Source organism: Saimiri boliviensis, chromosome 17 (assembly GCF_048565385.1).
Source record: "Saimiri boliviensis isolate mSaiBol1 chromosome 17, mSaiBol1.pri, whole genome shotgun sequence".
NCBI classification, from domain to species: Eukaryota; Metazoa; Chordata; class Mammalia; order Primates; family Cebidae; genus Saimiri; species Saimiri boliviensis.
In genome coordinates, this window is record NC_133465.1 from 16,321,520 (window position 1) to 16,347,205 (window position 25,686).

Below are 25,686 nucleotides of genomic sequence, written 5' to 3' on the forward strand. Positions count from 1 at the left end.
CTCACCTTCCATGGGTTATCTCCTTGCATGACGAGTGGCCACACCCAGGGTGTAGGGAAACCAGTCGCTTGGTCCTAGCTGGTAAACCCCACCCTGGCACAAGAAACACGTCAATGGGAGCAGTAACAGCAAGTTTCTTTCTTTCTTTTTTTTTTTTTTTTTTAGACCAAACAGCTTCTTTTTATTGAAAGACGGTACAATAAAAGCAAGTTGTTGTGGGGAGGAGGTACAAGAAGGTGGGGACACTCCCCCTCAGCTACATTCTTATAGGTGAATTCCCATTTCTTGAAGCAGGTTTCAGCTCCCTAATCTGCATTTTTTTTTTTTTCTTCTCTATCAGTTTGGAGAAACAGCAGGGAGATTTGCAGGTATCGCTGGAGCCAGGGCGAAGCTCAGCCACTGTCACCTTTGGCTCCAGCCTTACCACTCTGGGCCTGGTGGTGAGCAGCTTCTGCAACAGGTGCCCGGTTCCTGCCGAGGGTCCCACTCTGAACTCCAGATTTACAGAATGTCCTTGGGGCCATGATGAGGATTAAGACAATGCAACTAAGAGCACTCTAACTACAGAAGCATGATTTAAAGCTCCATAACCCTGGAACTACCATGAACACAAATAAAAAGCAGCTAGTCCACCGGGAGCAGTGGTTCATGCCTGTAATCCTAGCACTTTGGGAGGCTGAGGCAGGTAGATCTCTTGAGCCCAGGAGTTCAATAACAGCTTGGGTATTGGGGGGAAAAAAAAAAAGTTAATCAAAAAAATTAGGCCGGGCAAGGTGGCTCACACCTGTAATCCCAGCACTTTGGGAGGCTGGGGCAGGCAGATCACCTGAGGTGAGGAGTTCCAGACCAGCTTGGCCAATATGGCAAAGCTGTCTCTACTAAAAATACAAAAATTAGGCTGGGTGAGGTGGCTCATGCTTGTAATCCCAGCGCTTTGGGATCCCCTTCGTGAGGCAGGCAGATCACGAGTTCAGGAGTTTGAGACCAGAGTGACCAACATGGTGAAAACTCGTCTCTACTAAAAAAACATAAAAATTAGCCTGGTGGTGCATGCCTGTAATCTCAGCCACTCAGGAAGCTGAAACAGGACAGTCTCTTGAATCCAGGAGGCAAAGGTTGCAGTGAGAGTACGCCACTGCACTCCAGCCTGGGTGACAGAGAGAGACTCCCTCTCAAAAACAAAAAACAAAAAAAAAAAGCCAGGTGATGCCAGCTACTTGGCAGGCCAAGGTGAGAGGATCACTCGAGCATGGGAGGTCGAGGCTGCAGTGAGCAGTGGTCGTGACACTGCACTCCAGCCTGGGGAACAGAGCCAGACCTTATCCCAAAAAAACAAAAACAACTGGCCAGTGTGTGAGAGGCGCGCATTTTTGTTTTTGTTTTTGTTTTTCAGACAAAGTCTGGCTTCTTCTCCCAGGTTGGAGTGCAGTGGCGCGATCTCGGCTCAGTGCAACCTCTGACTTTCGGGCTCAAGCACTTCTCTGCCTCAGCCTCCCGAGCAGCTGGGATTATAGATGCCCACCACCACGTCTGGCTAATTTTTTTGGTATTTTTTGTGGAGACCGGGGTTTCACCATTTTGGCCAGGCTGGTTTTGAACTCCTGACCCGGTGACACCCGCCTCGGCCTCCCAAAGTACTAGGATTACAGATGTGAGCCACCAGGACCATCGGGGGCGCGCGTTTTATAAGACGTGGGAGGGGAAATTGCGCTTCACAGTCACCACCGGGTGTCGCGACATCGGGTCCCGCTTCTGATGTGCGGTGGCCCACTTTGGGAAGTCGAGGCAGGTGGCTCACCTGAGGTCAGCAGTTCGAGCTTGGCCAAAATGGTGAAACCCCGTCTCTACTAAAAATACAAAAAATTAGTTGGGCGTGGTGGCTTATGCCTGTAATCCCAGCTGCTCTCGAGGCTGAGGCAGGAGAATCGCTTGAACACGGGAGGCGGAGGTTGAGCCATTGCACTCCAGCCTGGGCAACAAGAGCCAACTATTAGGGAATTCATCCGCCTGGTAATTTTCTTTCCGTCTGGAAAAATAAAAATAAAAATAGCCGGCGTGGTGGCTCAAGCCTGTAATCCCAGCACTTTGGGAAGCCGAGGCGGGTGGATCACGAGGTTGAAAGATCGAGACCATCCTGGTCAACATGGTGAAACCCCGTCTCTACTAAAAACACAAAAAATTAGCTGGGCATGGTGGCGCGTGCCTGTAATCCCAGCTACTCAGGAGGCTGAGGCAGGAGAATTGCTTGAATCCAGGAGGCGGAGGCTGCGGTGAGCCGAGATCGCGCCATTGCACTCCAGCCTGGGTAACAAGAGAGAAACTCCGTCTCAAAAAAAAAAAAAAAAAAGATGAACCTTCATCTCTACTAAAAATACAAAAATTAGCTGGGCATGGTGGCGAGCGACTGTGTTCGGGAGTCTGTAACAGGAGAATCGCTTGAACCCGGCAGGCAGCGTTTGCAGTGAGCCGCGCTCCAACCTGGGTGACAGACCAAGACTCGGTCTCATAAAAAAAAAAAAAAAAAAAAAAAAGGAAAAAGAAAGAAAGAACCCTCCTCCGCCCGCCGGAAGTATCCCCTCTTTCGGGAAGGCCCCCCTCTGCGGCGCACGCGCACTCAGTTACTTAGCAACGTCGGTGCTAAACCCCCACCATCCGGAGCCCAGCAACAACACAGCCGCTGTGTCCCCCACCAATCAGCGCCGGCTTCGCCTTCGCAGGCCTAACCAATCAGCGCCGGCGCAGCAAGGAAGTTTCCAGAGCTTTCGAGGAAGGTTTCTTTCACTCGAATTCATCCGCCTGATAATTTTCTTATATTTTCCTAAAGAAGGAAAAAAAGCGCATAGAAGAGAAGGGACATAATTTGTTAGAATCCTTTCTTAGGACTATGAGGAATTTGGGGCTCAGTTGAAAAGCCTAACTGCATCGCGGGTGGTTGGGCGCGGCGAACTACTTTCGGCGGCGCACGGAGACGGCGCCTACGTAAAAAGTGATAAGTGACGCAACACACGTTGCATAAATTTGAGCTCCGCCGAAAGGGAGCGTTTAGGGGCGAGTGGCTTTGTCGGGTGAGGGTGTTTGTGACTTCCGTGGCTGGGCGTGATTGGCGATTCGCAGGACTGTTGTGTCGGCTAACAGGTACTGGCCCACAGCCTTAACGACTTGGGGGAACGTGAAGAGGGGGCATAGGTGAGGCCAAGCTGGAAGCTTCTCGGAGCTTGGTGGGCCGCTGAAGGCGTGGGGGGAGGGGAGGGCGAGGTGACGCGGCGCCGGGCCCTTCCGGGAGAGGGGGCCCTGACGGGAGGAGGGTGAGGGCGGCTGGCGCGCGCGCGCCGACGGAAGCTAACCGACGCTTAACGGGTGGCGATCCCGTCGCGTCTGCTTCCGCGGTGGAAGGCGGAAGAAAGGTAGTCTGTGTGGTTCTGGAAACCTTCACTTCGGGAATCCCAGTGTGAGAAAGGTGCCCCTTCTTGTGTTTGAACGTGATGTTTATTTCGCGAGTCTTGTGGGTTCGGGTTGGTTTTGAGTTTAGCGAACACCATGCTGACGTTGGAGTTCGGTCGGGGGAGTTTGAATATCCGGAACAGTAAGTGGAGAAAGCTGTGGATGCTCGTTTAGAGAGCGTTTTGGATTCTCCGCGGTTAACGTTGCAACCCTGAGGGATGAATTTCATATTAAGTGACTAAGTCTCGTAAAGATAGGGGAAGGTTTACGAGATGGTAACGTATTTTAAGTCATTGTGGAGGAACAGTTACTAACTTTGAAGAACATTAGATGTAAAAGCAAGAGATACAAAGATGGCGATACGCTTATGTTTTATTTTAAACTAGGTCAAAATGCAGATCTTCGTGAAGACCCTGACCGGCAAGACCATCACGCTGGAGGTGGAGCCCAGTGACACCATCGAAAATGTGAAGGCCAAGATCCAGGATAAGGAAGGCATCCCTCCCGACCAGCAGAGGCTCATCTTTGCAGGCAAGCAGCTGGAAGATGGCCGCACTCTTTCTGACTACAACATCCAGAAAGAGTCGACCCTGCACCTGGTCCTGCGTCTGAGAGGCGGTATGCAGATCTTCGTGAAGACCCTGACCGGCAAGACCATCACCCTGGAGGTGGAGCCCAGTGACACCATCGAAAACGTGAAGGCCAAGATCCAGGATAAGGAAGGCATCCCCCCCGACCAGCAGAGGCTCATCTTTGCAGGCAAGCAGCTGGAAGATGGCCGCACTCTTTCTGACTACAACATCCAGAAAGAGTCGACCCTGCACCTTGTCCTGCGTCTGAGAGGCGGTATGCAGATCTTCGTGAAGACCCTGACCGGCAAGACCATCACCCTGGAGGTGGAGCCCAGTGACACCATCGAAAATGTGAAGGCCAAGATCCAGGATAAGGAAGGCATCCCCCCCGACCAGCAGAGGCTCATCTTTGCAGGCAAGCAGCTGGAAGATGGCCGCACTCTTTCTGACTACAACATTCAGAAAGAGTCGACCCTGCACCTGGTCCTGCGTCTGAGAGGCGGTATGCAGATCTTCGTGAAGACCCTGACCGGCAAGACCATCACCCTGGAGGTGGAGCCCAGTGACACCATCGAAAATGTGAAGGCCAAGATCCAGGATAAGGAAGGCATCCCCCCCGACCAGCAGAGGCTCATCTTTGCAGGCAAGCAGCTGGAAGATGGCCGCACTCTTTCTGATTACAACATCCAGAAAGAGTCGACCCTGCACCTGGTCCTGCGTCTGAGGGGTGGCTGTTAATTCTTCAGTCTTGCATTCGAAGTGCCCAGTGATGGCAATACTCTGCATTATAGCCATTTGCCCCAACTTAAGTTTAGAAATTAACAAGTTTCAGTAATAGCTGAAGCTGTTCAAAATGTTAATAAAGGTTTTGTTGCATGGTAGCATACTTGGTGTCTTGTCATGAGATTCTGTAGTGATGTTTGGGTACTCTTAAAACTGGTGAAAATGATGTCGAGGGAGGGATTTAACTGTGAGATTGGTAATGTGCCCAGAGTTAAGTCTGGTTATACACTTGGGTGTGCTGAGGGGTAAGAGCTTTCTTTGCTGTAAGTCATTACGAGTTAGGATCCTGGATTAATGGCAAACTTTTTGAAGCTCGAATTTAAAGTCTGTTGGATATGGAGGCTTTTTAAGACGGTCTTTCTCTGTAGTCCAGCCTTGTGTACAGTGGCACAATCATAGTTCCTTTTATCATTCCTGGGCTCAAGTGATTGCAGGCATCTTTTTACATTGAAGGAAAGCAAATGTGCCTGCCTAGATCTAAACAAAGACTGCTGGAGAAAAAAAGTTTTGGTTGAGGCTGCTTAAATAGTGGTAACTGCTTTCAGTTACACAGTTACTAGGTGACTATCAGCTGTGTGTTTATTGCTTTCTAGTGTATTAACACCGAAGTGTTCAACCTGGGTAGTAATATGGGACCATAATTCTGTCTCTGCTGTGCATGTTTTAACTCCTGAGCCAAGAAGCAACTAATCACTGAATATGAAAAACAACTGGCTGAGGGGAAAGATAGCCTGAAGGTACTTAATGTTTAAAATGGTATCCTGATCTAAGACAACTTCCTAATCTTGGTGAGTTAACAGCAAATTAAAGTTGGTTCTTTATGACTCTTGGTTCTTAATGACTAACAGCTTAACGTTATTGTGAAAAAGATTGCAGCAACAAATGAGATTTTACCTGTATTTTGTAAAAATGCTTATCCTTTTGTAAGTCTGGCAATATAAGCAGTTCTTAGGCTTCTGTGCCAGTGGACACTAGGCAATACAGGCACAGTGCTAATAGAAAACATTTGAAGGAGTAAGGGTATACTAAGAAAGGTTTCGGTCTTTTCCCTTTCACTATCTTCTGTAATAAGTAAATGATTCTCATCTTGGTACAAAACTGGGAGTGGTGTGGGGACCCCCCCTTTTTTTTTTAGGTTTGTAATAGAGAAATGTTTTCTGGCACTAAAGCTGGTTTAAGTGCATACTTAGGGTAAGGACTTTAAATCACTGGCCGGTTAATCTCCAGTAAGTGGTTTGGCATGCAGGAAACACCCATGGGTATATTGACACAAATGCAGGAATGGCATATCTAGAAATACGCCTTTGATACTCATAGTGTACCTGAGGATGGTTTCACGCATAATGTTAGGTAATCTGCCTTAGTCACTCTGATGCTGCAGTTCTTTGCCCACAGTTTCTGGCTCATAACTCCTATAGCCCTTGTTATACTCATATTGGGTGTGTTAGGCCACAGGAAACTCCCTTCTGCCCTTTCACCTTCCCTAGTTTGAGAGGTAGTCTCTTTCACCCAAGCTGGAGTGCAGTGGTGCAATCTCAGCTCACTGCAACCTCTGCCTCCCGGGTTCAAGTCATTCTCCTGCCTCAGACTCCGTAGTAGCTGGGGTTGCAGGCGTGTACCACCATGCCCAGCGATTTTTTTTTTTTTTTTTTTTTTTTTCTAAGTAGAGACTTTGACCATGTTGGCCAGGCTGGGCTTGAATTCCTGATCTCAGGTGATCCACCTGCCTCAGCCTCCCAAAGTGCTGAGATTACAGGTGTAAGCCACGGCACCTGGCCAGGGAAAGGCTCTTTAAATATGTATTGGAGGCCTGGTCTATGGCCTGATGCCAGTCCAAAATAGTTTTTGTCAGCTCTCAAGTAAAAAAAAAATGAGAGCAGCTCAGTGTATTTACACAAAATTAAATATATTCAATTTTAAAGATAATGTCCTCTGTAAAAATGTCTAATGGTGTAGTGTGGCTCTGGATACAAGACTTCTTGAGTCAAATCTGGCTCAACTACTTGCTTGTAATGTTGGGCAACTAATTTATCCTGTCAGTATATGAAATTCCTCGCCTATAAAAGTTGGGTTAATTACGCCTATCTCAGAGTAGTTGTGATGACATGCGAAGTACTTAAAACAATGTAAAAACTTGGCCATAGGCCGGGCACAGTGGCTCATCCCTGTAATCCCAGCACTTTGGGAGGCCGAGGCGGGTGAATCACGAGGTCAAGAGATCGAGACCATCCTGGTCAACATGGTGAAACCCCGTCTCTACTAAAAATACAAAAAAATTAGCTGGGCATGGTGGCGCGTGCCTGTAATCCCAGCTACTCAGGAGGCTGAGGCAGGAGAATCGCCTGAACCCAGGAGGCGGAGGTTGTGGTGAGCAGAGATCGCGCCATTGCACTCCAGCCTGGGTAACGAGTGAAACTCCATCTCAAAAAAAGAAAAAAAACTTGGCCAGGTGAGGTGGCTCATACCTGTACACCCAACTACTTGGGAAACAAGCAGAATGGCTTGAGCCCAGGAGTTCAAGGCTGCAGTGAGTTATGGGTAGTCCCACTGCACTGCACTGCACTCTAGCCTGGGCAGCAGAGTGAAACCCTGTCTCTCAAAATCAAAAACCACACACACTTTTGCAGTGCTTACTATGCCATTTTTTTGCAATAAAATTACTAATCAAAAGAGATGATAGGCTGGGTGTGGTGGCTCACACCTGTGCAATCTCAGCACTTTAAGAGGCTGAGGTGGGAGGATCGCTTGAATCTAGTGGTTTGAGATCAGCCTGGGCAACATAGAGCTCATTTCTACAAAAAATCAAAAAATGAGGCGGTAGGATCACTTAAGCCTGGGAGGTGAAGGCTGCAATGTGTTGATCTTGCCACTGCACTCCAGCTTGGGTGATGGGAGACCCTATCAAAAAAAAAAAAAATTGCAGTAAGTTATAAGTAAAATGAAGGAATGAAGGTGATAGGAACTGTCATAGGAAAAAAATATGCCTAATCACAAAGAAGGGTGGGCCACTGTTAACAATGGTTGCTTTAGGAGAATAGAGGAGTACTTGTAAAGAGGGGCATATTTCAGCTCCTCTCTAGATGTTCTTAAATCTGCCACCCGCATAGCATCAGCATTGTTCACCAGTACCCCCGTGTTTAAGAGCCAGCAATGTAACTGAGCACTGAAGTCAGACCGTTTCTAAATTGGGTAGATAGAGTAAACATTTTGCACAAGTCTCTGGTTCAGTCTCTATCACTCCCATAGGGTCTCTAGAAACTTCATCTCATGTGACTTCCTGGACCTTGACACAGTTCATTTTAGCTATACTTTATTCATTCCTCAAATAATCTGAGGGGACAAGCCATGACTCCATTTTACTCAGACGGAGCTAACGCTAATTGGAAGCTTTAGATACATGGTGAGTTCTGAGAAAGGATCTTGTGCATAGTGCAGCAATAATTACTTAGTTTTATGAGTAGTTTCCTTAGTGCAACAAGAAAGTAGATTTTGAGGTTTTTCCTTTTTTCATACTATTTTTTTTTTTCAGACACAGTTTTGCTCTTGTTGCCCAGGCTGGAGTGTGATGGCAGTTGGCTCACCACAACCTCCCCCTCCTGGGTTCAAGTGATACTCCTGCCTCAGCCTCCCAAGTAGCTGGGATTACAGGCATGTGCCACCACACCCAGCTAATTTTGTATTTTTGGTAGAGACTGGGTTTCTCCATGTTGGTCAGGCTGGTCTTGAACTCCCGTTCTCAGGTGATCCACCCTTCTCGGCTTCCCAAAGTGCTGGGATTACAGGCGTGAGCCACTGCACCCCGCTGGAATTTACCTGATTGGGGCCGGGCTTGGTGACTCACGCCTGTAAATCTCAGCACTCTGGGAGGCCAAGGCATGTGGATCACCTAATGTCGGGAGTTCAAGACCAGCCTGGCCAACATAGTGAAACTCGTCTCTACTAAAAATACAAAAATTAGCCGGGCATGGGGGCGATTGTCTGTAATTCTAACTACTAATGAGGCTGTGGCAGGAGAATTTGAACCCAGGAGGTGGAGGTTGCGGTGAGTCAAAATAGCACTACTGCCCTCCAGCCTAGGTGACAGACGGTATCTTAAAAAAAAAAAAAAAAAAAAAAATATCTGATTGGTTTTTTTCTTTTTTTTTGAGACAGCTTCTCACTCTTGCCCAGGCTGGAGTGCAGTGGTGCAATCTTGGCTCACTGTAACCTCTGCCTTTTTTTGAGACAGAGTCTTTGTCACCCACACTGAAGTGCAGTGGCATGATCTCATCTCAATGCAACCTCTGCTTCCCAGGTTCAAGTTATTCTTGTGCCTCAGCCTCCCGAGTAGCTGGGATTACAGGCATGCACTATCATGCCCAACATTTTTTTTTTTTTTTTTGAGATGAAGTCTCTCTCTGTAGCCCAGGCTGCGGTGCTATGGCACGATCTCAGCTCACTGCAACCTCTGCCCTCCAGGTTCAAGTGATTCTCTTGCCTCAACTTCCCGAGTAGCTGGAATTACAGGCACACACCACCATGCACAGCAAATTTTTTGTATATGTTTTCATATATTTATTTACTCAACAAATATTAGGTGTTTACTGTGATGCTTTTTTTTTTTTTTGAGACGGAGTTTCGCTCTTGTTACCCAGGCTGGAGTGCAATGGCGCGATCTTGGCTCACCGCAACCTCTGCCTCCTGGGTTCAGGCAATTCTCCTGCCTCAGCCTCCTGAGTAGCTGGGATTACAGGCACGCGCCACCATGCCCAGCTAACGTTTTGTATTTTTAGTAGAGATGGGGTTTCACCATGTTGACCAGGATGGTCTCTATCTCTTGACCTCGTGATCCACCCGCCTCAGCCTCCCAAAGTGCTGGGATTACAGGCGCGAGCCACCGCGCCCAGCTTACTGTGCTGCTTTTTTTAAAAAAAATAATTTTTTAGAGACATGGTCTCACTCTGTGTCCCCGTCTGGAGTGCCCTGGCACAATCATAGCTCACTACAGCCTTAAAACTCCTGGGCACAAGCGATCCTCACACCTTAGCCTCCCAAGTAGCTAGGGCTACAGGCACCTGCCACTTCGCCAAGCTAATTTAAAAACTAACTTTCTTTTTTTTTTTTTTTTTTAAGATGGGGTTTCACCATGATGGCCAGGCTGGTCTCGACCTCCTGACCTCAGGTGATCCACCCACCTCGGCCTCCCAAAGTGCTAGGATTACAGGCCTGAGCCACCGGGCCCAGCCAAAAAAATTTTTTTCTTTTAAAGAGATGGGGTCTCACTGGGCACTGTGGCTCAAGCCTGTAATTCCCAGGATTTTGGGAGGTGGAGGCGCGGGGATCGCTGGAGTCCAGGAGTCAAGACTAGCCTGGGCGACATAGTGAGACTTCCTATCTACAAAAAATGCAAACATTAGCCGGGCATGGTGGCGGAGGCCTGTGGTCCCAGCTACTCGTGAGGCTGAGGTGGGAGGATCGCTTGAGCCCGGGAGATCGAGATTACAGTGAGCGGTGATTGTGCGACTGTATTCCAGCCTGGGGGACAGAGCCAGACCTTGTCTCAAAAAAACAAAAAACAAAACACCTGCCAGTGTGTGAGAAGCGCGCGATTTTTAAGATGTGTGAGGGAATTGCGCTTCACAGTCACCACCAGGTGTCGCGACACCCCAGGTGCCGGGGCGTCCAGCTACTGAGGCGCGGCGGCCTGCCTGGGAAACTGGCGGCAGAGTCCTCTCTTCCTAGCCTACTGCCGGAAAACGCTGGATTTGGGGAACTGGAGCTTTGGAGGAGCGAGCGAAAGACCCCTCTTCCTTCTACCGCCGGAAATACCCCTCTATGGGGAAGCGTGCCCCTGCCTACTGGAAAGGATGAGCAATGATCGCGCCACTGCACTCAAGCTTCTGGGTGATAGAGCAGACCCTGTCTCCAAAACACAAACAAACAAACAAAGGAAATAGAGGGGCCAGGCGCGGTGGGTCACACCTGTGATCCCAGCACTTTGGGAGACCGAGGCAGGTGGATCATCTGAGGTCAAGAGTTCGAGACCAGCCTGGCAACATAGTGATACCCGGTCTCTACTAAAAACAGGCGTGGTGGCAGGCGCCTGTAATCCCAGCTACTCGGGAGCCTGAGGCAAGAGAATCACTTGAACCTGGGAGGCAGGGGTTGCAGGGAGGCGAGACTGCATTATTGCACTCCAGCCTGGGCAACAGAAATTAAATTCCGCATTAAAAAAAAAAAAAAAAAGCCGGGAGCGGTGGCTCAAGCCTGTAATCCCAGCACTTTGGGAGGCCGAGGCGGGTGGATCACGAGGTCGAGAGATCGAGACCATCCCGGTCAACATAGTGAAACCCCGTCTCTACTAAAAATACAAAAAATTAGCTGGGCATGGTGGCGCGTGCCTGTAATCCAAGCTACTCAGGAGGGTGAGGCAGGAGAATTGCCTGAACCCAGGAGGCGGAGGTTTCGGTGAGCCGAGATCGCGCCATTGCACTCCAGCCTGGGTAACAAAAGCGAAACTCCATCTCAAAAAAAAAAAGTAATAGGAACACTGCTGGTAATTGCTGTGTGAGGACACTGTAATGCCACATTTATACCTGTCTTTCTTTCTTTCTTACTTTTTTTTTTTTTTTTTGAGACGGAGTTTCGCTCTTGATACCCAGGCTGGAGTGCAATGGCGCGATCTCCGCTCACCGCAACCTCCGCCTCCCGGGTTCAGGCGATTCTCCTGCCTCAGCCTCCTGAGTAGCTGGGATTACAGGCACGCGCCACCATGCCCAGCAGATTTTTTGTATTTTTAGTAGAGACAGGGTTTCACCATGTTGACCAGGATGGTCTCGATCTCTTGACCTCGTGATCCACCCGCCTCAGCCTCCCAAAGTGCTGGGATTACAGGCTTGAGCCACCGCGCCCGGCTACCTGTCTTTCTTAACTTCTGTGCCAATGTAAACATGCATATGTGTATAGATATCTCCACATAGTTACTCTCACCTCCTTCACAGCTGCACAGTAACTCACACTAGATACACCATTTTAACCTTTTTTTTTTTTTTTTTTTTTTTTTTTTTTTTTTTTTGAGACGGAGTTTCGCTCTTGTTACCCAGGCTGGAGTGCAATGGCGCAATCTCGGCTCACCGCAACCACCGCCTCCTGGGTTCAGGCAATTCTCCTGCCTCAGCCTCCTGAGTAGCTGGGATTACAGGCATGTGCCACCATGCCCAGCTAATTTTTTGTATTTTTAGTAGAGAAGGGGTTTCACCATGTTGACCAGGATGGTCTCGATCTCTTGACCTTGTGATCCACCCGCCTCGGCCTCCCAAAGTGCTGGGATGACAGGCTTGAGCCACCGCGCCCGGCCTCATTTTCTCCTTTAAATAATGTTATTTATTTAAATTTATTTAATGCTAACTATGAAGGTAAGAGCTCAGTGTAGGAAATTTGGGAAATACAGAAAAAGAAAGCACTCATTATCCCCAAGATCCAAGTATATTCAGTTTCACATGTTTCCTCTTTTCCCAGTATTAATTGTTTATGAAGACCATACAGTTGTAAGGACTCAACCAGCAGATAGATATACAGAGAGTGAGTAAAAACACTGTCTTTTTTTCACCGTCCTTTCCCAGCTGTCCTCTTCCCACGCATCTTTTTCTGTGCCACTTGCTAGAAGTTTGGTGTATTTACCGCCAGATTGTTTTCAATATGTCACGTATGTTTGTGTTATATAAAAACATACTTTAAAAATTATATATAAATGGAATTATACAGTATATACCCATCATTCTTGGAGATATTTCCCTTCTAGTACATATAGATGTGCCTTATTCTTTTCAAACTGCTGCAAAATATTTCATGGCACATAAAATACACCATATTTTACCCACCTCCTTACTGATGGTATTTAGATTGTTTCTCATTTTTACTATTAAAACAATACTGCAATTAATATCCTTGTAAATATCTCTTGTCACAAACGTGCAAGTATTTCTTCAGGATGTACTAAAAGTAGAATTACTGTATCAAAGATAATGGCATTTAAAAATTAGAGATTATTACGAAATTACCATTCAAAAGATTGTACAACATACAATGGAATATTATTCAGCCTTAAAAGAAAGAAAATTCATTTAGCAGAACAGAAACTGAAAAATAAAAAAGGAACTTCTGCCAGGCACGGTGACTCATGTCTGTAGTCCCAGCATTTTGGGAGGCCAAGGCGGGCATTCAAGACCAGCCTGACCAACAAGAAGAAACCCTGTCTCTACTAAAAATACAAAAATTAGCTGGGTGTGGCACATGCCTATAACTCCAAGCAACTCAGGAGGCTGAGGCAGGAGAGTCACTTGAAACAGAGAGGCAGAGATTGCAGTCAGCTGAGATTGGGCCACTGCACTCTAGCTTGGGTGACAGAGCGAGACTCCCTCTCAAAAGAAAAAAAACAGCCTGGCCAACATGGCGAAACTCCGTCTTTACTAAAAATACAAAAATTAGCTGGGTGTTGTAGCAGGCGCCTGTAATCCCAGCTACTCAGGAGGCTGAGGCAAGAGAATCACTTGAACCTGGGAGGCAGAGGTTGCAGTGAGCCGAGATTACATCATTTTACTCCAGCCTGGGCAACAAGAATGAAACGTCGTCTCAAAGAAAGAAAAAGAAAAAGAAAAAGCAACTTCTGACACATATTACCACATGGATGAATCTTAAAGACATTACACTAAGGCCAGGCGCAGTGGCTCACGCCTGTAATCCCAGCACTTTGGGAGGCCGAGGCAGGTGGATCACGAGGTCAAGAGATCGAGACCATCTTGGTCAACATGCTGAAACCCCGTCTCTAATAAAAATACAAAAAAATTAGCTGGGCATGGTGGCGCGTGCCTGTAATCCCAGCTACTCAGGAGGCTGAGGCAGGAGAGTTGCCTGAACCCAGGAGGCGGAGGTTGCAGTGAGCTGAGATCGCGCCATTGCACTCCAGCCTGGATAACAAGAGCGAGACTCCGTCTCAAAAACAACAACAACAACAACAAAGACATTACACTAAACAAAACAAGACAGACACAAAAGAACAAATACTATATGATTCCACTATATGAGGTAGCTAGAATAGTCAAATTCATAAAGACAGAAAGTAGAATGGTAGAAGCAAGGGGCTGTGAAAGGAGGAAATGGGGTTAGTGTTTACTGGGGACAGAGTTTCAGTTTTGCAAGATGAAAACAGTTCTAGAGATGGATGATGGTCACACACAATGAATGTTAATTAATGCTACCAAACTGTACACTTAAAAATGTTTTTTTTCCCCCCACCCCTGCCCCCTTAAAAGTGGTTTAAATGGGCCGGGCATGGTGGCTTACACCTGTAATCCCAGCACTTTGGGAGGCCGAGGCGGGCAGATCACCTTAGGTCAGAAGTTTGAGACCAGCCTGACCAACATGGAGAAACCCTGCCTCTACTAAAAATACATAATTAGCCGGGCATGGTGGTGCATGCCTGTAATCCCAGCTACTTGGGAGGCTGAGGCAGGAGAATGGCTTGAGCCCAGGAGGCTGAGGTTGCTGTGAGCCGAGATTCTGCCATTGCACTCCATCCTGGGCAACAAGAGTGAAACTCTGTCTCAAAAACAAAAACAAAAACTATACATAACACACATTTGAAATCTACAGTGTGTTGCCTGAAGTTAGCATGTTGGGTTCTGGCTCTGTCTCTTGCTTCAATTGTTTGGATGGAACAGACCAGGGGGCTCCCTATTCCAGCCTCTGACTGCCCCCATCTCCTCTCCACTTGCAGCCTCTGAGACCATCTACTCGGCCACCTCCTGCTTCTGGGCCCAGCCAACACCGTTTTTGTGGTTATCTCCTTCCTGTCCCCAAGCATGAGTTCCCAGATGTGTCGGAATGATTCCACCCAGGTGGGGGCAGCCACCAACGGCCCGGTCAACATGCATCTTTCTGGGCTTCTATTTTCACTGTGATGACATGGCTCTGAAAGGTGAACTGGCCATGCGTCTCTGGACGATGCAAAGCCAGTGTGGCAGCCGCTCTCTTTTGCAGGACTTGCAGATGAGATGAGTGGGATGAAACCCCGGATGCCGTAGGGGCAGCCTTGTCCCTGGAGAGGAGCCTGAACCAGCCTCTGCTGGGTCTTCACGCCCCGGGTTTTGCCAGCACAGACGTCATCTCTGGGACTTCCTAGAGAGGCCCTTCCTAGATAAGGGAGTGAAACTGGTCAAGGGGGTGAATGATCGCCTGACTAACATCTCTGAGGGCTGGATGAGTGTCTTTTCAAAAGTCCTGCCACCCTCAAGTAGGACTGGGAGCCTAGGGAGCCCAGTGACCTCTGAGAGGGTCCTTTCAAAGGATCAGGGCTTCTGCCTGCCTGAGCCTCGCCCTCCAGCCACCAGGCAGCTTTTAAACCACCCTGGAGCCCTCTCCCAAGCCTGGGCCAAATTTACAGGCACAAAAGGGGTCAGGGGTTGGGATGGAGAAATCAAATTAATGACTTTGTTAGGGTGAGGAGGTTCCAGGAAGAGGAAACCTGCCATTCCACAATCCCTAGACCATAATAGCATGTATTTCTTCCAGGGATTGACAAACCAGTGTCAGAGAGACTCTGGAGCCACTGAAGTCTACTGATTAATGCCTGTCTAACTCCAGTGTCAATAGTAGCTTTGACAAACGCCTTTTATATCACATGACTATACTTTGCCAAACATAATGAACACTATTATAATTGTTTCCTAATACCCCATGTGATACCCCCATGCTTCTTCATAAGTTTATAACACATTTAAAAATAGCATAACTCCAGGCGCAGTGACTCACGCCTTCAATCTCAGCACTTTGGGAGGCTGAGATGGGTGGACTGCCTGAGATCAGGAGTTGGAGACAAGCCTGGCCAACATAGTGAAACCCAGTCTCTACTAGAAATACAAAAAATTAGCTGGGCATGGTGGCAGGCACCTATAATCCCAGCTACTATCAATGTTGAGGCAGGAGAATCATTGGAACCCAGGATGCAGAGGTTGCAGTGAGCCAAGATCTCACCATTGCACTCCAGCCTAGGCAATAAAAGTGAAACTCCGTCTCAAAAAAAAAAAAAAAAAAAAAAAAAGTAGCAAGACTTTGAAACATTTATGACATTACAAACACTGAAGACAAGCTGGGCATGGTGGCTCATGCCTGTATTCCCAGCACTTTGGGAGGCTGAGGTGGATGGATCACTTGAAGCCAGGAGTTCAAGACCAGCATGGCCAATATGGTGAAGCCCTGTCTCTACTAAAAATACAAAATAAGCCAGGCATGGTGGGGCATGTCTGTAGCCCCAGCTACTTGGGAGGCTGAGACACAAGAGTAGCTTGAACCCGTGAGATGGAGGTTGCAGTGAGCCAAGATCACACCACTGCACTCCATCCTGGGGAACAGTGCAACACTCTGTCTCAAAAAAACAACAGGCTTGGCCAGGCGCGGTGGCTCAAGCCTGTAATCCCAGCACTTTGGGAGGCTGAGGTGGGTGGATCACAAGGTCGAGAGATCGAGACCAAACTGGTCAACATGGTGAAACCACGTCTCTACTAAAAATACAAAAAAATGTTAGCCGGGCATGGTGGCGCGTGCCTATAATCCCAGCTACTCAGGAGGCTGAGGCAGGAGAATTGCCTGAACCCAGGAGACGGAGGTTGCGGTGAGCCGAGATCGCGCCATCGCACTTCAGCCTGGGTAACAAGAGCGAAACTCCGCCTCAAAAAACAAACAAACAAACAAAAACCCACAACAGGCTGGGCGCGGTGGCTCATGCCTGTAATCCCAATACTTTGGGAGGCCGAGGCAGGCAGATCACCTGAGGTCAGAAGTTTGAGACCAGCCTGACCAACATGGAGGAACCCTGTCTTTACTAAAAATACAAAATTAGCCGGGCATGGTGGTACATGCCTATAATCCCAGCTACTCGGGAGGCTGAGGCAGGAGAATCGCTTGAATCCAGGAGGCAGAGGTTGCAGTAAGCCAAGATTGTGCCATTGTACTCCAGCCTGGGCAACAAGAGCGAAACTCTGTCTCAAAACAAACAAACAAACAAACAAACAAACAAACAAACAAAAACACAAAAAAACAAAACCAAAACAACAATAACAACAAAAAACACCGAGGACACATGAAGATGCTACAGCCAATAAATATATTGCTTTAGGAATTCATCTACACATTTCAGAGGGAAAAGTAAAGTCCGTTGTTGATGAAACTGATAAATTTTATCTTCTTTTTATTAATGTTTTGGTGCATGCCTGTAGTCCCAGGTACTCAGGAGGCTGAGGCAGGGGAATTGCTTGAATCCGGGAGGCGGAGGTTGCAGTGAGCTGAGACATCATCGCTGCATTCCAGCCTGGCAACAGAGCAAGACTCAGTCTCAAAAACAAAACAAAACAAAACAAAACAAAACAAAACAAAACAAAAATGTGTTACCATGTAATGCTTTCTATTTTTTATCTTCTTAAACTGAATTTTTCTACTTACATGGTTTTGTGTTAGTAAATATATATCTTCATTTGAATAGCTGCATAGCTTTCTGTTGTATATATCATAATTTATTTAACACATACTAATGGGGCATTTGTAAACAACTCTATGATCTAAATGCATCTCTTTGTGTGTGTGTGTGTGTGTGTGTGTGTGTGTGTGTGTGTGTGTGTGTGTTTAGAGACAGCTCGCACTCTGCTGCCCAGGCTGTGTGCATTGGTGCAATCATAGCTAACTGTAACCTCAAATTCCAGGGTTAAGTGATCTTCCGACCTCGGCCTCCTGAGTAGCTGGGACCACAGGCATGTGCCACCATGCCTGGTTAGTTTATTTTGATTTTAATTTTTTTTGTAGGGCTGGGGTGTCACCATATTGCCCAGGCTCAAACTCATTGCCTCAAGTGATCCTCCTACCTCAGCTTCCTAAAGCATTGGGATTAGAGGCGTGAGTCACTGTGCCCGGTCTCTTCACATATTTTGTAAAGAAAACACTAGGAAGAAGTATTTACAACACATATAAAATACTAATTTCTCCAAAAATTTTTTTCTGAGACGGAGTTTTGCTCTGTTGCCCAGGCTGGAGTGCAGTGTGGTGCGATCTCAGCTCAATACAACCACTGTCTACCAGGTCCAAGCGATTCTCCTGCCTCAGCCTCCTGAGTACCCGGAACTACAGGCATGTTCCACCATGCCCAGCTAATTTTTGTATTTTTTGTAGAGACAGGGTTTCACCATGTTGGCCAGGGCTGGTCTCAATCTCCTGACTTCAAGTGATCTGCCCACCTTGGCCTCCCAGAGTACTGGGATTACAAGCAAGAGCCACTGTGCCTGGCCTTAACAGGACTAACTTCTTTCCTTTTATTTCTTTTCTTTTGAGACAAGATCTCACTTTGTCACCCAGACTGGTGTGCAATGATATAATCACAGAGCACTGCAGTCTCCACGTCCCAGGCACAAGTGATCCACCTCAGCTTCCCAAGTCTCTGGGAACAAAGAGGGCACATCACACCAGCTGATTTTTCTTTCTTTCTTTTTTTTGAGACAGAGTTTCACTTTTGTTGCCCAGGCTGGAGTGCGGTAGCTCGATCTCAGCTCACCAAAACCTCTGCCTCCTGTGTTCAAGCGATTCTCCTGCCTCAGCCTCCTGAGTAGCTAAGACTACAGGCATGTACCACCATGCCTGGCTAATTTTGTATTTTTAGTAGATATGGGCTTTCTCCATCTTGGTCAGGCTGGTTTCCAATCCCCGACCTCAGGTGATCCACCCACCTTGGCCTTCCAAAGTGCTGGGATTACAGGCATGAGCTACTGCACCAGGCCTGGCATTTTAAAAACATTTCAGATTGACAAAGATAAAACAAGACTATTAATACTTTGTTTCCAAGATTGCAGAGAAATTCATCCTCATGCATTGTTGGTCAGTGTAAACTGGTACAACTTCTTTGGAAGGCAGTTGGGTAAGTAGCTATGAAAATCGCATATGCAGCTAGGTGCAGTGGCTCATGCCTGTTATCCCAGCACTTTGGGAGACCAGGGTGGGCAGATCACCTGAGATCAGGAGTTCACGACCAGCCTAACTAACATGGCAAAACATCCCGTCTTTACTAAAAATACAAAAAAATTAGCTGGGCATGGTGGCAGGCGCCTGTAATCCCAGCTTTGGGAGGCTGAGGCAGGGCGAATTGCTTAAACCCAGGAGGCAGAGGTTTCAGTGAGCTGAGATTGCGCCACTGTACTCCAGTCTGGGCAACAGAGCGAGACTCTATCTCAAAGAAAAAAAAAAAGAAAAGAAAATCTCGAGTGCACATACCCTTTGAGCCAGCAATTCCACATCTAGGAATTTTACATATATTCTCACAGGTGTGAAAAAAGAGGTATGAGCACAGATGTTCCCTGCAGTATCAGTATCATTAATAACAGAAGTACGTTCAAGCCTGGGTGTGGTGGCCTTGTCTGTAATCGCAGCACCTTGGGAGGCCGAGACAGGAGGATCACTTGAGGTCAGGAGTTCAAGAACAGTCTGACCAACATGGTGAAAGAAAAGAAAGGAAGGAAGGAAGGAAGGGAAAGAAGGAAGGAAGGAAAGAAAGAAAGAGAAAGAGAAAGAAAGAAAGGTGAGTGTTAGCAGCAGCAATGCAGCCATCACCTCTGCTCTCTGAAGCCTGCTGCAGGGATAGATATGAACTAGCTGTGTCGGGAGGGGCTGAGGAAACTCTAGGACCTGGTGGCTCTGCTGGACACAGCAGGGGGAGCCAGCAGCCCAGGCTTCCCAAAAATTAGCCTTGAGGAATAAAGGTAATGCCCCCAATTTTCAGAACTGGTCTGCTGGCTCTGAGTCAGAGTGGAAAATACTGACTGCTGCATCTAGCAAAGGGGATGTTTCAGCACCGTTTTGGGAAAAAGGGCCTGTAGGGCTTATCTGAGGAGGGCCTTACTGCTATCTCCCCATCATGCCAAGCAGCCTTTCCGTAGACTCTGGGCTCCCACCCCCACTGTCAGATTAGCTGCCAGCCTCCAACACTGCTGTTTTCCTTTCCTGAGAAGCAACCCTGGCCAGATGCAGTGGCTCACGCCTGTAATAATGGCACTTTGGGAGGCCAAGACGGGTAGATCTCAAAGTCAGGCATTCGAGACCAGCCTGGTCAACATGGTGAAACTCCCTCTATACTGAAAATAAAAAAATTTAGCCAGGCGTGATGGCAGGTGCCTATAATCCCATCTACTTGGGAGGCTGAGGCAGGAGAATCACTTGAACCTTGGGAGCGGAGGTTGGAGACGAGATCGTGCCACTGCACTCTAGCCCTGGTGACAGTGTGAGACTGTCTCAAAAAAAAAAAAAAAAAAAGCAGAAGCCCCTGTGAAAGCTGTTTTTCTGAGCATCAGGCCTGAGCATAACCTGCTTTAGAAGCTGAAGTGGCCTGCTCTTGTTTTACTGACAACACTTTAATACAGAAATTCTCACGGTCTTTTAGGTTTCCATATGCTTCTCCCTCCCCTCTGGGCTTTTCCTGGAAGTAGGTTGGCAAGGTTTACCGGAACAGTATGGCTCCTACCCCCACACCAGCCAAGACCTTGAGAAGGGAGAAGGTGCTGTACCACTCAAGGACACAGCCAGGGCAGCTTAGAAAAACAGGGACTTCCAGACACAAGGCGGGAGAGGCTGAAGAAGCGGGTGCTAGAAGAGTCTGCAGGTGCGTAGGTGGCTGCCTGTCTGCTGCTCTGGGCCTTGGCCATCGTCCATGCTGCTGATGCTCCTGCTGTCTCTTCTTTCATAAAGCCATAACAACTCAGGTTGGGGCTGCTCAAAAGCTTCCCGCAATATGCTGATTTACTCTAAGTGCCTACTCCTCTGCAGACTGACTTCATGCACTTAAAATAATTCACTTGTTTCATTTTCAGCTCTGTTCCTCTCCACTTGCATTTCAGGCCAGAGCAGCACAGTGGGGCCGGAAGCTCTGTCCTGTAAACCACTAATAAAATTCTAAGGCCCCTCCACAACCAACTGAATGGCATCTTCTTCTTGGCCAAGGACATTCCAAAGTAAATCTGAAAATCTAGTTCAGGCCATGATAGAAGAGCAGATCCCACAAGCATCATTATACCCTCCTCCCTTTTGGAATTCAGGACAAGCCAAACAGCATTAACATCAACACAGATCTTAAGTCTGACAAGAAACATTTACAACCTATTTTCTCTGAAGCTTGCTACCTAGAAGCTCCATGTGCCTGATAAAACCTTGGTCTCTACAACCCCTTATCATAACCCAGGCATTCCTTTCTACTGATAATAACGCTTTCTTTCTTTTTTCTTTTTTTTTTTTTGTTTTTTTTTTTTGAGACAGAGTTTCGCTCTTGTTGCCCAGGCTGGAGTGCAATGGCGCGATCTCGGCTCACCGCAACCTCCGCCTCCTGGGCTCAGGCAATTCTCCTGCCTCAGCCTCCTAAGTAGCTGGGATAACAGGCACGCGCCACCACGCCCAGCTAGTTTTTTGTATTTTTAGTAGAGACGGGGTTTCACCATGTTGACCAGAATGGTCTCGATCTCTCGACCTCGTGATCCACCCGCCTCGGCCTCCCAAAGTGCTGGGATTACAGGCTTGAGCCACCGCGCCCGGCCCTCTTTTTTCTTTTTTTTCGAGACAGAGTATTGCTGTGTCACCCAGGCTGGAGTGCAGTGGCACGATCTCGGCTCACTGTAACCTCTACCTCCTGGGTTCAAGTGATTCTCCTGCCTCAGTCTCCTGAGTAGCTGGGATTATGGGCATGTGCCACCATGCCCGGCTAATTTTTTTTTTTCTTTTTGAGACAGAGTTTCGCTCTTGTTGCCCAGGCTGGAGTGCAATGGCGCGATTTCGGCTCACTACAACCTCCGCCTCCTGGGTTCAAGCAGTTCTCCTGCCTCAGCCTCCAGAGCAGCTGGGACTACAGGCACGCGCCACCATGCCCAGCTAATTTTGTATTTTCAGTAGAGATAGGGTTTCTTCATGTTGGTCAGGCTGGTCTTGGACTTGAGACCTCAGGTGATTCGCCCACCTGGGCCTCCCAAAGTGCTGGGATTACGGGCATGAGCCAGCCAACTGTTTCAACCAATTGCCAATCAGAAAAAATTTAAAATGTGCATCTGACCTGGACATGCTCCTCCCAACCACTTCAAGTTGTCCTGCCCTTCCATATGGAACCAATACAAGTCCTACATGTATTTGACTGATGTCTTGTGTCTCCCTAGAATGTATAAACTAAGCTGTGCCCCAACAACCTTGGGCACATGTTCTCAGGATCTACTGAGGGCTGCGTCACGGGCCACTGATCACTCATATTTGACTCAGATTAAATCTCTTCAAATACTTTTTTTGTCAACAGTCCACTGGGCTCAGGTGAGCAGGGCCTGAGACAGATCTCCTAACATGGCAATTTTTTTTTTTTTTGAGACGGAGTTTCACTCTTGTTACCCAGGCTGGAGTGCAATGGCACGATCTCGGCTCACCGCAACCTCTGCCTCCAGGGTTGAGGCAATTCTCCTGCCTCAGCCTCCCAAGTAGCTGGGACTACAGGCGTGCACCACTACGCCCGGCTAATTTTTGTATTTTTAGTGCAGACGGTGTTTCACCTTGTTGACCAAGATGGTCTCGATCTCTTGACCTCGTGATCCACCCGCCTCAGACTCCCAAAGTGCTGGGATTATAGGCATGAGCCACCGCGCCCGGCCCCTAACATGGAAATTTATAATAAAATAAGGGGTCGTGCCTAAAGACATACCACAGGGTAAATATAACACCGTGCAGGCTCTCTGAGGTGACCTGGAATTATAGAATGTGGGTTTGTGGGGGAGGGAGAGACGTAGACTTCCTGTGGGTCATGGCTTGGGTGCCCCCAGAAACAGGCAAATACCACCCCTTCTCTTCTGGAAAGGTGGGGCCTGACAGCTTTGAGTGGGCAGCCAGTTCCTGTTAGAGTCCAGGTCTAAAATGCCTGCTGGGTAAATAAGCATGTTCTCAACCTAACCCTAAAAGCCTGATATTTGTAGGAATAAAATTGATCTTTCTGACCCAGGGCAATGTGCTCCCCTGACAAATATGCTCATACATGGAGTGGAGACAGATAAGTAAACAGATGCTGGGAATATGGTGTGACATGGTGTGACATTGTGCCAGGCCAGAGCCAAGCAAGGTGCTGCACTGGCATACTGCCCCCTTAACAGCAGGAAAAGGTGTGGAAAAGCTCTTGGGGTGATGGGAAGAGGTGTGCTGTTTTGAAATGCAAAGATAAAACGCAGCCACGGGGGTTCTGCAACATCACCTTGGAACAAATGGTAGCTGCCTCCACAGCTGCAATGACTCAGATCTCTGTTCTGGGCATACTTGCAGTCAAATCAGGGCCGCCCAGACATCCTGTGTTTGTGAGATGCTGAGAAAAACAGATGGGGACTAACTGGCTTCCGGCAGTTGCCTACTCATCCACCCCCTTCCAAACACCCAGCCTGGGGAATGACATTTTGGGGATGAGTCCACCTAATGCTGCTTCTTCCTGGAGAGCAATGTGTGAAAATTGACCCAAGGAGTTGTCTCATGGAGTGAGGCATGATTGACTGTCTTTTTTCAGAGCCTCCCTGGGGCTCATCTACCCCGATGCCCTGAGATCACTGGGGCCTGCCTGGCCAAACAGAATATACCCATCAAGGGAAATGAATTTCCAGGCCACAATAACAAGCATCACCACTTTCAAAAGAAAAAACTGGCTGGGCATGGTGGCTCACGCCTGTAATCCTAGCACTTTGGGAGGCTGAGGCAGAATTGCCTGAGCTCAGTTCGATACCAGCATAGGCAACACGGTAAAACCCTGTTTCTACTAAAATACAAAAAAAAATTAGCTGGGTGTGGCAGCATCTGCCTGTAATCCCAGTTTACTTGGGAGGCTGAGGAAGGAGAATTGCTTGCAACCCGGGAGGCGGAGGTTGCAGTGAACTGAGATTGCGCCACTGTATGCCAGCCTTGGTGACAGAGCGAGACTCTGTCTCAGAAAAAAAAAAATTAAAAAAAAAAGAAAGAGGCCGGGCGCGGTGGCTCAAGCCTGTAATCCCAGCACTTTGGGAGGCCAAGGCAGGTGGATCACGAGGTCAAGAGATCGAGACCATCCTGGTCAACATGGTGAAACCCCGTCTCTACTAAAAATACAAAAAATTAGCTGGGCATGGTGGCACGTGCCTGTAATCCCAGCTACTCAGGAGGCTGAGGCAGGGAATTGCTTGAACCCAGGAGGTAGAGGTTGCGGTGAGCCGAGATCGCTCCATTGCACTCCAGCCTGGGTAACAAGAGCGAAACTCCGTGTCAAAAAAAAAAAAAAAAAAAAGAAAGAAAGAAAGAAAGAAAAAACTGTACACTGAGATTCTTCAGAATAAGAATTTTAAATTAGCCTAATAAACACATTTAAAAATGTAAGGAAGATATTCGAACTATGAAAGAGAGGAACACAAAAACACCAAAAAGAACCAACAAGAAATAAATACTAAGTTGAAAATATAGCAGTTGTACTAAAGAACACAAATAATTGAATGAACTGCAGAATAGGCAGACCTGAGGAATAAACTGGTGGACTGGAATAACAGAAATTCCCCAAAAGGAAGAAGAAAAAAATGAAAGAACATGAAATATAAAAGAATAGCTAAGAGATATGGAGGATAAAAGTAGAAATGGTAACATTCAGAAGACAGAAGTCTTGGAAAGAGAGGAAAAAAATGGAGAGGAGGAAATATTTTTAAAATAATGAAGAAAAAAATCACAGAATTAAAAAAAAAAAAGATGGAGTGTGAACACGAGATCTGTATACAGATTATTCCTCATTAAAAATAATTTTGGCGGCTGGGCTCGGTGGCTCACGCCTGTAATCGCAGCACTTTGGGAGGCCGAGGTGGGTGGATCACGAGGTCAAGAGATTGAGACCATCCTGGCCAACATGGTGAAACCCCGTCTCTACTAAAAACACAAAAATTAGCCAGGCGTGGTGGCATGCACCTGTAGTCCCAGCTACTCGGGAGCCTGAAGCAGGAGAATTGCTTGAACCCGGGAGGCGGAAGTTGCAGTGAGCCGAGATCGCACCACTGCACTCCAGCCTGTCACGCCTGTAATCCCAGCACTTTGGGACACCCAAGGCCAGAGGATCTCTTGAGCCCAGGAGTTAGAAACCAGCCTGGGTGGGCAAAACATTGTCTCTCCAAAAATAAAAAAAAAAAGTAAAAAAATTAGCCAGGTGTGGAGGCACACACCTGTAGGTGGGAGGGTCACTTGAGCCTGGGAGATAGAGGCTATACTTGAACCTGGGTAACAGAGCAAGACCCTGTCTGAAAAGAAAATTGAGCCGGGCGTGGTGGCTCACACCTGTAATCCTAGCACTTTGGGAGGCCGAGGTGGGTGGATCACACGAGGTCAGGAGTTCAAGACCAGCCTGGCCAACATGGTGAAAACTGACCTTAAAATAAAATAAAATAAAATAAAAAATTTTTTTAAAAAATTGAAAGTTGGAATATGTCAATGAGGAGAGAGAAGGAAAAATTTATAGCTAGAAACATTTTGGGGAAATTTAAGAATATCAGAGACAAAAAGAACATTCTAAAATTTTCCAGAGAGACAGAGCTGATCACAGATAAAGGAACAAGAGGCTTATCTGGTTGTTTGTTTATTTTTATCTTTTCGAGACAGACTCTTGCTCTGTTGTTGAGGCTGAGGTTGAAGTGCAGTGGTGCCATCTGGGCTCACTGCAAACTTTGCCTCCTGAGCTCAAGTGATTCTCCTGCCTCAGCCTCCTGAGTAGCTGGGATTACAGGCACGCGCCACCACGCTCGGCTAATTTTTGTATTTTTAGTAGAGATGGGGTTTCACCATGTTGGCCAGGCTGGTCTGGAACTCCTGCCGGGCTCTGCCT

At 47.5% G+C, this 25,686-nt stretch overlaps 1 protein-coding gene across 2 annotated transcripts; it reads left to right on the forward strand.

Annotated features, from left to right (window-relative positions):
• Positions 1-3,014: 3,014 nt before the first annotated feature.
• On the forward strand, positions 3,015-4,899 carry UBB (ubiquitin B). Of its 2 annotated transcripts, none has more exons than XM_010339892.3 (2): positions 3,015-3,135; positions 3,828-4,899. In XM_010339892.3, the coding sequence occupies exon 2, from the start codon at positions 3,834-3,836 to the stop codon at positions 4,749-4,751; it is 918 nt and encodes a 305-aa protein (XP_010338194.2). In that variant the 5' UTR covers positions 3,015-3,135; positions 3,828-3,833; the 3' UTR covers positions 4,752-4,899. The 2 variants fall into 2 exon arrangements, with proteins under 2 accessions (XP_010338194.2, XP_074244338.1); XM_074388237.1 differs by lacking the exon at positions 3,015-3,135 and adding an exon at positions 3,168-3,186.
• Positions 4,900-25,686: the final 20,787 nt, after the last annotated feature.

What these genes read in the sequence shown, in the direction of transcription:
- UBB (XM_010339892.3), top strand. Translation starts at nt 3,834, where the DNA reads ATGCAGATCTTCGTGAAGACCCTGACCGGCAAGACCATCACGCTGGAG.